Here is a 16,087-nt window from a genome sequence, read left to right on the forward strand (position 1 = left end):
CTGTTTCTTTAACCCTGAACTGGACCGCCTGAGAGGCTCCTGGACCGACGCCACACCCCCCGACCCCCCCCCCCCCCCCCCCCCCCCCCCCCCCCCCCTCCTCCAGACCCCCCCCCTCCCCTCATGACCGGCGAATCAGCTGACTGACGTCTCTCAGAGGGTCAGACGACCTCACAAAGCCTCATTCATCCCCCCGGAGCAGAAGCAGGTTCTGGTCCAGTGGAACACGCCTGTAATATCAACGTTTATTTGTTTATTTATATTTACTTATATTTATTTATAGCTTAGCTGCTTCAGCGCTTCGCGGAGCGTCGCAGAGAAACGATCTCCGTCCCTCCGAGTCCGACAAAGTCCGTTTAAACCGTCTGGTTTCCTAGAAAACGCTTGAATGGCTCTTTGATGCAAAGCGTCGGCCGCTGAAGTGTGACGAACCGCGACCGGCGCTTCAAAGCAGCCGTGAAATCAGAGTGTTAGCAAGTTGGTATTACGGTGACTGTCAAAATAAAACTACCAAGTTGGATTGTTATTACAGTGACTGTCAAAATAAAGCTACCAAGTTGGATTTTTATTACGGTAACTGTCAAAATAAAACCACCAAGTTGGATTGTTGTTACGGTGACTGTCAAAATAAAACTACCAAGTTGGATTGTTATTACGGTGACTGTCAAAATAAAACTACCAAGTTGGATTGTTATCACGGTGACTGTCAAAATAAAACTATCAAGTTGGATTGTTATCACGGTGACTGTCAAAATAAAGCTACCAAGTTGGATTTTTATTACGGTAACTGTCAAAATAAAACCACCAAGTTGGATTGTTGTTACGGTGACTGTCAAAATAAAACTACCAAGTTGGATTGTTATTACAGTGACTGTCAAAATAAAGCTACCAAGTTGGATTTTTATTACGGTAACTGTCAAAATAAAACCACCAAGTTGGATTGTTGTTACGGTGACTGTAAAAATAAAACTACCAAGTTGGATTGTTATCACGGTGACTGTCAAAATAAAACTATCAAGTTGGATTGTTATCACGGTGACTGTCAAAATAAAACTATCAAGTTGGATTGTTATCACGGTGACTGTCAAAATAAAACTACCAAGTTGGATTGTTATCACGGTGACTGTCAAAATAAAACTACCAAGTTGGATTGTTATCATGGTGACTGTCAAAATAAAACTACCAAGTTGGATTGTTATTACGGTGACTGTCAAAATAAAACTACCAAGTTGGATTGTTATCACGGTGACTGTCAAAATAAAACTATCAAGTTGGATTGTTATCACGGTGACTGTCAAAATAAAACTACCAAGTTGGATTGTTATCACGGTGACTGTCAAAATAAAACTATCAAGTTGGATTGTTATCACGGTGACTGTCAAAATAAAACTATCAAGTTGGATTGTTATCACGGTGACTGTCAAAATAAAACTACCAAGTTGGATTGTTATCACGGTGACTGTCAAAATAAAACTACCAAGTTGGATTGTTATCATGGTGACTGTCAAAATAAAACTACCAAGTTGGATTGTTATCACGGTGACTGATTGAGCTCCTCAGCTAATTTCACCACCAGTCAGCAGGTTTGGTCTCCATCCCGTTACCGTGGCGACGCCGGGGCGTCAGCTGAGCGCGTCTCGTCACGACTCGACGAGAAAATCCCGTTTGTCGGCCGCGTGACGCGGGGGAACATACAGAACGCCTTTCAGCGGCCGGACGAGCGTGAAAAGTGTGAAAAGTGTGAAAAGTGTGACGGCGGCCGGAATTTTATTTTTTTGTGTTTTTTTTCCATCAAAGTGACTCGCGAGGAAAATGGATTTCACGGGAATTAAAGTGTTTTAGTAATATTAACACCGCGGCGCAGCCTTGCTTTCTCTCTTTCTTTTAAAATAACTGCTATTAAATAAAACCTTTCTTTAAAACGTGTTCAGAGCGGTCAAATGCAGTGGGTGGGGGGGGTTGTAGAGGGGGGTGGGGGGGTTGTAGGGGGGGTGGGGGGGTTGTAGGGGGCTTAGGGGGGTTGGTAGGGTTGTAGGGGGGGTGGTAGAGGGGTTGGGTGGTTGGGGGGGTTGTAGGGGGGTGGTAGAGGGGTTGGAGGGGTGGGGGGGTTGGGTGGTTGGGGGGTTGTAGGGGGGTGGTAGAGGGGTTGGAGGGGTGGGGGGGTTGTAGGGGGGTTGGGTGGTTGGGGGGTTGTAGGGGTGGTAGGGGGGTGGGGGGTTGGGTGGTTGGGGGGGTTGGTAGGGGGGGTGGTAGAGGGGTTGGAGGGGTGGGGGGGTTGTAGGGGGGTGGTAGAGGGGTTGGAGGGGTGGGGGGGTTGGGTGGTTGGGGGGTTGTAGGGGGGTTGTAGGGGGTTAGGGGGGGTAGTAGGGGGTGTTCTCTCTCACCCTGGTGAGCGACAGCGTGGCGTTGCGGCGCTGCGCGTGGAACTGCAGCGTGACGAAGGCGGCGGCGGCGGGGATCCGGGACGCCGCCGCCTCGACCGTCTGGTTCGGCCCGACGCTCACGTTCTGGAACGTCCCCGGCGGGAGGACGACCCGGCCTGAGACGGAGGACAAGAGGACAAGAGGACAGACGTGAGGAGCGTCTCCCTGGCAACGGCATCGCGACAAACAGAGAAACGGCGTACAAATGTTTGGTACAGCGGTTCTCAACCACTGTGCTGTGTGTTGCAGAGTAATACTGTATAAATTCTCTCCGCCACTAGAGGGCAGCACAGAACTTTGCTGGTGAAATGTAAAGTGACAGTCTGGCTAATCTCCACCACTTCATCCATCAGGTCCAGGTTTCACACCGAGTGAGTCAAAATTTAAAAAAAGAAATTGGGAAATACTTGGTTTCTGTATTTACTGGATTCCTGTTGATAAAACTTTATATAAATGACTTTATATTGTTAATAGAGGCTACAGAGTTTCACTTTTTAACATTTTCGAGTGGCGGTTTTCCTCGGCTCAGAAAAGGTTGAAAAACACCGACATAAAACACCGAAGGTCGTCGGAACGCGGTAATATGTCAATATTTATACTGAAACCTTAACCTCAGTTACGGGTGTGGCGATGAAACGGTTAATTGATCCTGCCGTTTGAAAAATGCGATAACTGACGACATGGAAAAAAACAAAATCTGCGTACATCAGTGACGTTCCTCCTTGCTTGCTCTTTTCTATTTTACTAAAACCGTAATAAACGAGCTCCCCGAGCCGCGTCGTCAAAACCGCTAAACTTTAAAAAAGACGAGTTTGAATCCGAAAGGAGCAGAAAATAGTCCCAACTTTGCTCACAGGCGGCGATCAGACGGCTATTTGAGTTACATTTAATATTTCCTGGTACGAGAGTAAAAAACTCTCGGTTACAAGCCGGATCCTGGCAGCAGGTTGCAGGTCCGATTCCAGCCCAGCTGACATGCTGCCTTGCTCTTCTTCCTGATAAAGCAGCTGTTGTCCAGAGGTGGAAACATCAGCTGGAAGCCTCTAACTATTTAACTCCATCATCATCTGTCAAATAAACTTTCAAGTAGTTCACCTGAAAATCGATGTAAATAATCAATGACGTCAGTAGAAAACAACGTGTGATGATTTAAAGAGAATAAATGTAAAGTAAACTACACAACAGAACCCAACTTCAATACAATATCTGACGATAATAAGCCTTTTATTAACAAACGCGCTCCACTAACAGCCACGATACACTGTGTACGTATTAATCTGACAGTTTCAGTTCAGTCGCAATAACCCAGACTAGATTAAAAAGCGGAATAGTTGAATAGTAAAGTGGAGAACTGACCTTCGTCCTGAGCGTCGACCTGCCGCCCGCAGCCGAGCAGCAGCAGCAGCGGACACCAAACCCAACCGTACATCCTGCCGGCGGCCGCGATTCGCTTCTCCGCTTCAGCCGCGGACAGAAATCATCGTCAACCGCGGAATCTTCCGTTTCTGAGCAGGAGGAGCGACGCGAGGAGGGAAAACGACATGCTGGACTGAAGTGGAGGGAAGTTCTCTCCCTCTCTCCCTCTCTTTTTCTCCTCCTCCTCCTCCTCCTCCTCCTCCTCCGCGCAAATCCCGTCATAGATCTCGCGATACTTCCCGTCCCGCTTCAAAACAAAGCTCGGTCTCCTAGCAACAGCCGGGACTCTGGCTCCGCCCTCTTATTCGGTCCGACGACCGCTCGTGATTATATATTTGTTATGGAGGAATAACATAACTCGAAGACAGTTTATCTATTTATTTATTTATTTATGTATGTATTTATTTATCATATCTATCTATCTATCTATCTATCATCTATCTATCTATCTATCTATCTATTTATTTATTTATTTATTGATTTATTGATTTATATATTTATCTATTTTTTTATTTATGTATTTATCATTTATCTATCTATTTATTTATTTATGTATTTATTTATTTATCTATTTTTTTATTTATGTATTTTTTTATTTATCATTTATCTATCTATTTATTTATTTATTTACAGATATGTCAAAAAAAAAAGAAGAAACAAGAGAAACAAACTAAAGAATTTAAAAAAATACACTCACACACATTCCGCACTCCAATTTTACTGCAATGTTTAAAAAGGGGGGGATAAGAAGAAGTATAATGTTTTTGATCGCAACCCCTTTAGAAACTTTTTCATTGCAAATCCCAAAAATTACTCTATTTTATTTTTGTTTAATTTTTCTTAATGTCGATGCAGTTTTACCCAACAGCCAAATAACAAAAGCAGTGATGATCAATACAGATTATTTGCCCTCCACCTATTGACCCACGACCCCTTGGCCCAAACCCTGTACCTCACCGGAACCAGCTCTTATATATATATATATAAACTGTATTAAGATTGTAAGATGATAAGCTGTAGCCATCTGACCGACCTAGTTAGCATCAATGAGCTAAGGGCTATCATGCCAACTTGGTTCCTGCAAAGGTCTTCTACCAAGTGTAGCTCTAGTTTTATGACATCTTCTTAAAATAGATAAATAGGAACCACTTCAGACGACTGCTTTTGCAAAAAATACCTTTATAACATGTTTTTTTATGCTTGCATCCTGATTAAACACAAGTAAAGGTTATTTAATTCTTTTACTCATCTCCTGTCGTCACTGACAGTCTGAGATTAGCACTCATACAAGTGGAACTGAGCCAAAAAAAGAAAAAGATTCACTCATATTTCACATATTTTGCCAAGAAAAGTCTAAATAACGTCATTAACTTTGTCCAGAAGTGGCAGAAGTTGCAGCACAAACAGTGAAACGAGAGAAAAGGGGAAGCTCCCGGAGAGAAGTGAGAGAAAAAGACAACAAAAAACAACAACAACAACAACAAAACACAAGCGGACTGGGTGTGGACGCACTTTATTTGACGTGGAGCCCTTCTGTTCGCTCATTCACACTTCAAAATCTTTGCAGGCACCGCAGGCTCTCATGCTAACGGCTAGCAAACATCACATTTACGCCAACGAACCAAAAAACAAGAGAGAGAGAGAGAGAGAGAGAGAGAGAAAGAGAGAGAGAGGTGGTGTGTGGCAACAGACTGAACAGGCTGTAAACTATAGTGGCAGCAGTCGTGGGGCCGGGGGGGGCGGGGCTCTGGGGGGGCGGGGTTTAACTCTTTCGCAAACTGGCGTCGGCGCTGGTGAGGAGGGGCGACAGCGACGTGCTGTCGGACGGGTCGTCTCTCTTCAGGACCAGGAACGCCTCGCGGCTGATGCCCAGCAGCTCCCGCAGGCCCTCGTTCTCCAGCTGGGGACAAAATGAAAGAGTGGAGCTCTGAGACCCAGGAGGGAAAAACAAAATGAAAGAGTGGAGCTCGGAGACCCAGGAGGGAAAAACAAAATGAAAGAGTGGAGCTCTGAGACCCAGGAAGGAAAAACAAAATGAAAGAGTGGAGCTCGGAGACCCAGGAGGGAAAAACAAAATGAAAGAGTGGAGCTCTGAGACCCAGGAGGGAAAAACAAAATGAAAGAGTGGAGCTCGGAGACCCAGGAGGGAAAAACAAAATGAAAGAGTGGAGCTCGGAGACCCAGGAGGGAAAAACAAAATGAAAGAGTGGAGCTCTGAGACCCAGGAAGGAAAAACAAAATGAAAGAGTGGAGCTCTGAGACCCAGGAAGGAAAAACAAAATGAAAGAGTGGAGCTCGGAGACCCAGGAGGGAAAAACAAAATGAAAGAGTGGAGCTCGGAGACCCAGGAAGGAAAAACAAAATGAAAGAGTGGAGCTCGGAGACCCAGGAGGGAAAAACAAAATGAAAGAGTGGAGCTCGGAGACCCAGGAGGGAAAAACAAAATGAAAGAGTGGAGCTCTGACACCCAGGAGGGAAAAACAAAATGAAAGAGTGGAGCTCGGAGACCCAGGAGGGAAAAACAAAATGAAAGAGTGGAGCTCGGAGACCCAGGAGGGAAAAACAAAATGAAAGAGTGGAGCTCGGAGACCCAGGAGGGAAAAACAAAATGAAAGAGTGGAGCTCGGAGACCCAGGAGGGAAAAACAAAATGAAAGAGTGGAGCTCGGAGACCCAGGAGGGAAAAACAAAATGAAAGAGTGGAGCTCTGAGACCCAGGAAGGAAAAACAAAATGAAAGAGTGGAGCTCGGAGACCCAGGAGGGAAAAACAAAATGAAAGAGTGGAGCTCGGAGACCCAGGAGGGAAAAACAAAATGAAAGAGTGGAGCTCGGAGACCCAGGAGGGAAAAACAAAATGAAAGAGTGGAACTCGGAGACCCAGGAGGGAAAAACAACGATGGCTAAAGACGGAACGACGCTGAAAAGGACGAGTGCAACGACAAATTCTGGAACTGGATAAAGGGCCGATATGAACCAGTTCAAAAAGCTTTTGAAATCTTGTATCATTAGTCAGTATAAGAAAGAAGAGAATCAATTTTACCTTGGATGGCAATTTTATATTATATATATATATATATATATATATATATATAATATAAAACTTGTGTGTGGAATATATTGAATGTGTATTGTAAAAATAGTAACATTAGTTACAAAAACAAAACTAAACAGTGTGACATTATCCAGAGAGCCAATTGAACGTTTGTTCTGTTTTGTTTTCTGAAGACCGCCAAAACAAAAGCTCAAATTTGACTATTAAATGTATTTTTGACCTGTCAATTCTCTCGCTCTTTTATTTATTTGTTTGTTTCTCACCTGGAGCTGCTTGATCCTCTCCTCGTCCTCACAGACCCGCCCCTCGTCCACCTCGATGGCCTTCCTCATCACCGACGCCATCTCGTTGATCTTGTCTATGTGCGCCTGCATTTCCTGCGACGACGGCGACGTCACAATAAAGCAGTTTAGAGTCTCTCTCTCTCTCTCTCTCTCTCTCTCCGTGACGGGACGAGCGAGGCGGTTACCGTGGTGTGCTGCTCCTTCAGCTGGGTGACGATGGCCGGGTCGTCCCTCTTGCTGGCCATGAGCAGGCGGAACACCTGCTCCCGGTACTTGGTCATGATGAGCTCCAGCGCCGACTGGTGCTCCTCCAGCGACGTCCGCAACTCTGCACAGGAAACACTTAGTTGTTCCTACTCCCCTGGTTTTAGTCATACGTAGATCCAGCTGGATTTGATTAGTTTCTGCTTTTATTGACCATTATTGAATAATAATAATTAAATAATTCAGTGTCTGCCAGTCTCTCCGTGGCGACAGACGTACTTCACCTCCATCCAGTATGGAATTAATGAATAACGAAATGTAAAGCGTCTGTGAGTGCCTAAAAAAGCACTATATAAAACCAATGCATTATTATTATTAATAATAATAAATAATACAATAATAATAATAATACACAAAAGTATAATAGTAATAATAAATATAAAGAATATTTATTTCTATTTATTATTATTATTATTATTATTAATAATAAGACATAACACAATAATAATAATAATAATACACAAAAGCATAATAGTCATAATAAATAATAATAATATTTATCTAAATAATACACACAAGTACAATATTGATAGTAGTATATTTATTATTATTATTAACAATAATAATAAATAATACAATAATACACAAAAGTATATTAGTAATAATAAACAGAAATAATATGTATTTATATTTATTATTATGAATAATAATCCATAATACAATAATACACAAAAATATAATAGTAATAATAAATATTAATATTTTTATATGTATTATTATTATTAACAATAATAATAGTAATAATAAATATAAATAATAATAGTTGTTTATAATGCACTTTACATTTCTAAAATTCAAAAGGTGAATAAAGAAACTGTTAAAATTTTAAGGGTTATCAGGTTCAGAAAAATAAATAATAAATAATAAATTACGAAAAGAAGAAGAACCCTGTGATCTTCAGAGGTGTTATATAAATACATTTTACTTACTTATGTATTGCACGCTTCAGTTTAACCTCTATTGTGAATTCTAGTTGCATTCTTTCTTGCTTATATATATATATATATATTTTTTTTTTTTATTATTATATTTATTGTAATTTGAGTGATATATTTTGTCAATATTCTCTATGTTTTAATTGTGGGTGATAAATGTCACGTGGAATTATTCTGTGTTACTCCATCACTTGTAACCCTCCATTATCTCCATATATGTAATAATAAAACCCCAGAACCACCTTTGTTCTCCTGCTGCAGCTCTCTGATCTGCCGGTTCTCCTGCTGGATCCCCAGAACCAGGCTGGACCGCGGCCGGTGCCTCGCCACCTGGTTCAACGCCTCGATCTCCTCCTGGTACTGCGGACAGGAAACCAGTCTTTACAAAGGGAAACGCCTCAATTTGTTTTGTTTTTTTAAATTTACATCCAAACAATCTGTGCAGGAGCCTAAATGCAGTTCATTTTTACAGGTATTTCAGTTCATACGGGCAATAATGTAATAAGTTAATCATTTAAAATGTTTGTGGTTAATTGAAGTGGATTAACAGTTTGATTTATGTGTCATTTGCAATGTTTGGAAATGAATAACTGTTTGGCGTTTTCGAGTGTCTGTGCACCATTTAATTGTTTAGCTGATGCTCCCAGGGGGAGTTTGGGGGATTTAACAGACAACTTATGTAACTTGGACGTTTTTTCTGCACCGTGGAAACTACATTCTGGTTTTTTTTTTATAAATCCCCATTACCAACTTATTTTTACAATTTCAACGTGGCGTGACGCTACGCTACCTGCTTCATGGCGTCCACCCGCTTGTTGAGAGACGTCGTCTGCTCGATCAACATCTCGGCTGCGTTGTCATGGTTACGCAGCCTCTCCACGAGAGACTTGGCGTCTGCCAGGACCTTCTCCAGGGTGCAGTTCATACCTGCAACAAAGCGCAAAACTGTTATTCGGGGAAACTAAAGGTCGGAGGAGAGCCCAAAACTAGATTCCTATTAACGTGACAAAACAGTATAATGATGTTTTACTAATACGCTCATTCGGCTTATAGTGAAACATGAGGTTCTCGGCTATTAACTAAACAAAATTAACATTAAATATGATGTAAAATCAGTCATCAGTAGCAGCATTAAAAACAAATACTAGATAATGTAAGCGATTCAGTGGCAAGTTAGTCAAATTAACAAATCATCATCATCCCGTCTCTCTGGATAAACGTATGGAAGATAATGTGAAGAAATGTATAGAAGATGTATAGATGTATAGAAGATGTATAGAGGATGCTGATCAGGTAGTGGAAAGAAGAATATTCCTCACCGAAGTCGTCGCCTCCCCACTTCTTCACCTCGAACGAAGGGTGATTTTCCCCTGGAGGGAGACAGAGGTGAAAACATAAACACATAAAATAAATCACACTTAGCCTGTTTGACCAGAGACAATAAACTCGACAAGCTTTTCCAAAGTGTCTATTGTTTGATTATGCAAACCTGTAGTGACATTTAACTTTCAATTCACTTTGAAGGACTTTCTCTCTGGGAATAATGCACTTCTATTCTATGACTAATTTTCCAGGACACACTTGTTAAAGAGATTATTAATCTCAATGTGGCTCTTCTGACTAAATTAAGACTCACGAATGAATGAAAAACTAACAACTCTCTCCAGAAACCTGGATGGCAGCTGCTGTGAAATTAATAACAACCACATCTTGTTCTGATGGATCAGCAGATTAAAAAACACGTTAAAATATGATTTAATCTCTAATTTACACACTTGTTAACTCTTCACACGCCGCCGAGCAGAGCGACTCGAATCCCACACGGGGAGATAAGTTAGTACATCCCGCTGACTCCCATCTGAAGCATTTTCTCCTGGAAGATGAAGACGTGGGAGAGAAATGTTCCTACCTGGAGAACTCAAAGTGCAAGAAGACATCGAAAAGGACGAGGTCGTTACTTCCTGTTGATGTTTGGAAGCTAACATTAGCCACAAGCTAACTCAAGACCCCATCGAGGGGCGGCGATAAGTCCCCGCGGCGGCTGCGTTCCTTTTATATACAAAAAATAAAACAACAAACCAACATAAAAAATTAAGCTGTAGAGTCACACACTGCTGTAGTTTGCCGGGAAGTGAGTTGTTTGTTGGGGAAAGTAGCTGACAGGTTAGCATAGGAGCGACTCAAAGCTTCCCAGCTGCGTCATACTCTCGCGAGAGGTCACGTGAGGTCTCGCGAGAGTTGATGGAGGAAATATGGCGGACCGGCTGACACAGCTTCAAGACGCCGTGAATTCAGTAAGTTACTTGTTTAAAACGGCCTATTAGAGCAAGGAGTGCCAATTAAATGAAAAACGTTGGTGTTATGGAATCTGTTGTTGGTGTTTATTCACAAGTAGAAACCCCATTGTAGTGAGGAAGCGGTGTGACATGGCTGCGTGGCTAACCAGCTAGCGGCTAACCATCAACACAGGCCTATAAACAAGATCGTCCCAAAGGCAGATCGTTCCTGTAAAAAAGTGCCTCTCGTCCCTCTGTGCTCAGCTCGCCGATCAGTTCTGCAATGCCATCGGGGTCCTGCAGCAGTGTGCTCCGCCTGCGTCCTTCAACAACATCCAGACGGCCATCAACAAGGACCAGCCTGCAAACCCCACTGAAGGTCGGTCTGCCCAGTGTGATGTGTCGAATTACAAGCAATTTAAACTTTAAATCTGGGTTGAATTAAAGTACTGCATTCACTGTTAATCCGCCTTTCCTCTCAGCACAAGTGGCCTCACATGAACAACACACCTAGTGAACAACAACTACAAAAACAAGTTGCAAAACCTCCATTCCCAGATGGTTTAGATCAGTGCTTTTCAACCACTGGTGTTTCCGCGAGATCTAGTCGTGGGGAATTATCACATTTCACATTTTTTCCTAAAAAAAACATTTGCTCTCACAGAGTAATCATGTATAAATACTCTCCACCACTAGAGGGCAGCACAGAACTTTGCCGGTGAAATGTAAAGTGACAGACGTCAGTGTGGTTCATCTCCACCTCCTGCTACCATCTTGTATCAAAGTACTGTGTCAGTGACAGTGATGGAGAAGTTTTTGAAAACCAGGATCTCAGCTCTTCATCCATCAGGTCCAGGTTTCACACTGAGGGAGGCACTATTAAAAAAAGTCCTTGCTTTCTGGATTTACTGGATTCCTGTTGATAAAACTGTGATGAGAAAGACTTTATATTGTTAATAGAGGCTACAGAGTTTAACTTTTTAACATGTTCAGGTGGAGGTGTGACTCCAGAGTTTTACAAAGACAAACGTGTGTCTTGACTCAAAAAGGTTGAAAAACACTGGTTTAGATCAGGTATAAAACGTGAATTGGAGATAATCGTGTAACGTGAACTACTTGTGTGTTTCCTCCTCTCTTATCCCTCCACCTCCGTCCTCTCTCTCCTCCACCTCCGTCCTCCCTCTCCTCCACCTCCGTCCTCCCTCTCCTCCACCTCCGTCCTCCCTCTCCTCCACCTACGTCCTCTCTCTCTCATCCCTCCACCTACGTCCTCTCTCTCTCATCCCTCCACCTCCGTCCTCTCATCCCTCCACCTCCATCCTCTCTCTCCTCCACCTCCGTCCTCTCTCTCTCTCTCTCTCTCCTCCACCTCCATCCTCTCTCTCTCTCTCTCTCTCTCTCTCTCCTCCACCTCCGTCCTCTCTCTCTCTCTCTCTCTCCTCCACCTCCGTCCTCTCTCTCTCATCCCTCCACCTACGTCCTCTCTCTCTCATCCCTCCACCTCCGTCCTCTCATCCCTCCACCTCCATCCTCTCTCTCCTCCACCTCCGTCCTCTCTCTCTCTCTCTCTCCTCCACCTCCGTCCTCTCTCTCTCTCTCTCTCTCTCTCCTCCACCTCCGTCCTCTCTCTCCTCCACCTCCGTCCTCTCTCTCCTCCACCTCCGTCCTCTCTCTCTCTCTCCTCCACCTCCGTCCTCTCTCTCTCTCTCTCTCTCTCTCTCCTCCACCTCCATCCTCTCTCATCCCTCCACCTCCGTCCTCTCATCCCTCCACCTCCGTCCTCCCTCTCCTCCACCTCCGTCCTCTCTCTCTCTCTCCTCCACCTCCGTCCTCTCTCATCCCTCCACCTCCGTCCTCTCATCCCTCCACCTCCGTCCTCTCATCCCTCCACCTCCGTCCTCCCTCTCCTCCACCTCCGTCCTCTCTCTCCTCCTACACCACCCAGAATACGCCCAGCTCTTCGCGGCTCTCATCGCCAGAACGGCCAAAGACGTGGACGTGCTGATCGACTCCCTCCCCAGTGAAGAGTCCACAGCCACCCTGCAGGTCAGCACCCCCACACCCCCCCCCCAATCACCCCCCAACCAAACGATATATATATATATAAATTGGCTGCAACAGCTGGAAAAAACTGTACATAAAACATCAGAACTACTAAGGCACCTTGATATTTAATTGTATGGATGCTAATTAATAAATATATATATTTAAAAAACAAACATCAGAACTGCAGCAGTAAGGTTAATAAAGTGCTGTGTTCAAATATATATGATCAAATGAATGTAATAAAATCCAAGGCAGCATCCAGACCCTTCAGGTCCAGAGGCTCAGAGCAGTTTGAGGTTTGGCCCAGCAGGGGGCGCTCCACACCCACAGAGGGTTTTCTGCTGATCGGCACCATAAACAGAACAATTTCTTTATTCAGTTAATTTCCTACTGGTGTTCGACACGTTCACATCGTCCCCAGCAGAACATGTTTGACGTTCGTGTGAACGTGACGGTTTAATCTCCACAAAACATTCACACCGATAATTAGTAATACACAGATGAAGGATCTGATTCCACTCTAAATTATTACGACACGCCCAAGAACAGGAAAACATGGCTGCACCTTTGTGAAATTAAAACAAAACAACAAATATTTAAACGTGGAATGAACCTGGAAAAAAGAACCGTCTCCTCTAACATGATGCAAAACCTGATTTTAACCCTTGAGTGGCCTTGGGGGCAGAAACGTCCACTAGGAGTCATTTCTCCTCTTAATTTGACCAGAACTTTCACTGTTTTGGCTCAAATGACATGATTTTTGCTGAGGAAGCTTCACTTTTACATGCAATTTACAAAATGTGATTTAAAATTTTTCACTCGGTCAATAATGTATATATTTTATATTTGTATATTTTTATTCCCTACTTTTTATATTCTATTCCATTGTATTTTATAAACCAGAATGCTGCAACAAAACAATTTCCCTTCAGGGATTAATAAAGTCATCTATCTATCTATCTATCTAATGCACTGTCGGCAAAAAAAACTTCCTTATGTGGCGTTGGTGGCTGTTTTCATCCACTCACTTTGACCCCTGTAGAAACATATCAGAAGAATTTTTTTTTGTGCATAATGTAACTGTAATAACGTAAAACAATCCAATATATGATCACATTTTATATTGAAAATTAGTCATTTTGTGTGTATTTCTTCCCATTTCAGTGCCTTTATCTTCTAAATGGGCATTTAAAGGTTCATTTTGATTTTTGATTTTTTTATATTTGGTAGTTTTGATCAGGACTGAAGTTGATTAACAGATTTATACAAAAATATTTTGAAGAAATATTTATCTGATAAATATTTATCTGGCCCCCAAGGCCACAAGGGTTAACATTTTTTTTTCAAAATTAACCCTTTAAATGCCCATTTAGAAGAAAAAGGCACTGAAATGGGAAGAAATGCACCCAAAATGACTCATTTTCAATATAAAATGTGATCGGATATTGGATTTTTTTTACATGTTGTTACAGTTACATTATGCAAAAAAAGTTGAAAAAAATATTATTCTGATATAATTTTACGTCAAAGTTCGTGGATGAAAACAGCCACCAACACCACATAAGGAAGTTTTTTTGCCGACAATGTATTATTGTCCGAGTGAAAAATGTTAAATAAAATTTTGTAAATTGCATGTAAAAGTGAAGCTTCCTCAGCAAAAGTCATGTCATTTGAGCCAAAACAGTGAAAGTTCTGGTCAAATTAAGAGGAGAAATGACTCCTAGTGGACGTTTCTGCCCCCAAGGCCACTCAAGGGTTAATTTAGTTCAACTTTTCTGCGCTGAATCTTTTCCCGGGTTAATTTAAATGAGCTTTTTTCTCCACAACCCAGTATTCTTGACTTTAATCCTTCACATTGCTGCTCCAGACGAGGGCGTTTCTGCTTAAAAGGCCTTAACCTTTGTAGAAAACGATGGTTAAAAACCCCCAGAAGCTCCGGTGTGTTGACCCGTCTGCCCCCCCCCCCCCCCCCCCCCACGCCAGGCGGCCAGCCTGCGGCAGCTGGAGGAGGAGAACCACGAGGCGGCGTCGCGGCTGGAGGAGGTGGTTTACCGCGGCGACGTGCTGCTGGAGAAGATCCAGGGCGCGCTGGCCGACATCGCACAGTCGCAGCTCCGCACGCGCAACGGCGCCCCCGGACAGCCGCCGCCCGCCGAGGCCTGACCTCCGCGGCGCGGCGGCGCTCGTCTGGACGGGGCCGGGGGGGTTTTTAAAGGATTCGTGGTGGAGAAGCTGAAACTGCAAAATATCTCTTTGTCTCGTTTTGTACAGTTTGTGTTGTTCACTTAGTTTTTGTAAATATTTATCAGCATTTCTCGTTTGTTTTCCTCGTCGATGTTTCGAAAAGAGACTTTCTGTACAGATAGTGAGGCGTTTTTTTATAATAAACCTTCAACAATTCATCACCTACTTGTTTTTTTGTTTTTTTTATTATTTCGTCATGTCCTTGGAGGCAAAAATAACTCGAGAAAAACCAAAATCCAAAACACGAAATGAGCCGAGTCAGCATGTTTATCAAAAACTAACGTTCTCCTCTGGGAATTTTTTACATTTTTCACATTTTTCGTGAGGATTTCAAGGATTCCTCCTGGAGAAGCTGTAAGTTTGATGTACAGTTTGTGTTGTTCACTTAGTTTTTGTAAATTATCATCATTACTCGTTTGTTTTCCTCGTCGATGTTTCGAAAAGAGACTTTCTGTACAGCCAGTGAGGCGTTTTTTTACAATAAACCTTCAACAATTCATCACCTACTTGTTGGTTTTTTTCGTATGTGTTGAAAACTGAAAACTAATTCCACCTCCACGTGGTTTTCATGTGACTTTTAAAAGGTTCCAGTGAGAAACATGCAGCTCGTTTGAGGAAATGATCTCAGTGGGTCGTTTTATTATTTCATCATGTCCTGGGAGGCAAAAACAGGTCGAGAAAAACCAAAACAGAGACGACGAAATGAGCCGAGTCAGCATGTTTATCGAAAACTAACATTCTCGTCTGGGGATTTTTGACATTTTTGACATTTTTTTCCCTTAAAAATGTGCCTCTGCCGTCTAAATCCATGAAGCCTGAAGCTCCGCGGCTCTCGGGCCGGCGGCCAGAGACTTTACAGGCCGGAGCCTAAAAATAGTCGCCGTGTCGCCGCCACATTGACGTGAGAAATATAAAAACAGCCTGGTCCTGCTGGACGCCACACCCAGACATGTTCACGGGGAAACGCCCACCTGACATCACCCCTCCCTCCCTCCCTCCCTCCCTCCCTCCCTCCCGTTAGAAGCACTTGTCCCGTCCAAATAAGGAGATTTACGACCAGGGAACTTGTTTTGAGGGGAAACTTTACCGAGTCCGGCCGAACGGAACGCTTCTGTTATTCTTCAACATCTTTAAAATGAAAAGTCAC

The 16,087-nt window shown here is 43.1% G+C and overlaps 2 protein-coding genes across 2 annotated transcripts; one reads left to right on the forward strand and one right to left on the reverse strand.

The window, feature by feature from the left end:
• Positions 1-5,141: 5,141 nt before the first annotated feature.
• Positions 5,142-10,566, reverse strand: fgfr1op2 (FGFR1 oncogene partner 2). Its single transcript, XM_080518367.1, has 7 exons — positions 10,284-10,566; positions 9,694-9,744; positions 9,165-9,301; positions 8,617-8,734; positions 7,361-7,503; positions 7,155-7,268; positions 5,142-5,739 (listed from the first exon to the last, which is right to left on the reverse strand). The coding sequence occupies exons 1-7, from the start codon at positions 10,357-10,359 to the stop codon at positions 5,602-5,604; spliced, it is 777 nt and encodes a 258-aa protein (XP_080374493.1). The 5' UTR covers positions 10,360-10,566; the 3' UTR covers positions 5,142-5,601.
• A 46-nt stretch (positions 10,567-10,612) lies between these two features.
• Positions 10,613-15,404, forward strand: med21 (mediator complex subunit 21). Its single transcript, XM_080518369.1, has 4 exons — positions 10,613-10,668; positions 10,915-11,029; positions 12,596-12,696; positions 14,680-15,404. The coding sequence occupies exons 1-4, from the start codon at positions 10,627-10,629 to the stop codon at positions 14,857-14,859; spliced, it is 438 nt and encodes a 145-aa protein (XP_080374495.1). The 5' UTR covers positions 10,613-10,626; the 3' UTR covers positions 14,860-15,404.
• Positions 15,405-16,087: the final 683 nt, after the last annotated feature.

The sequence above is a fragment of the Blennius ocellaris genome (genome assembly GCF_963422515.1).
Source record: "Blennius ocellaris genome assembly, chromosome: 22".
Lineage (NCBI taxonomy): Eukaryota > Metazoa > Chordata > Actinopteri > Blenniiformes > Blenniidae > Blennius > Blennius ocellaris.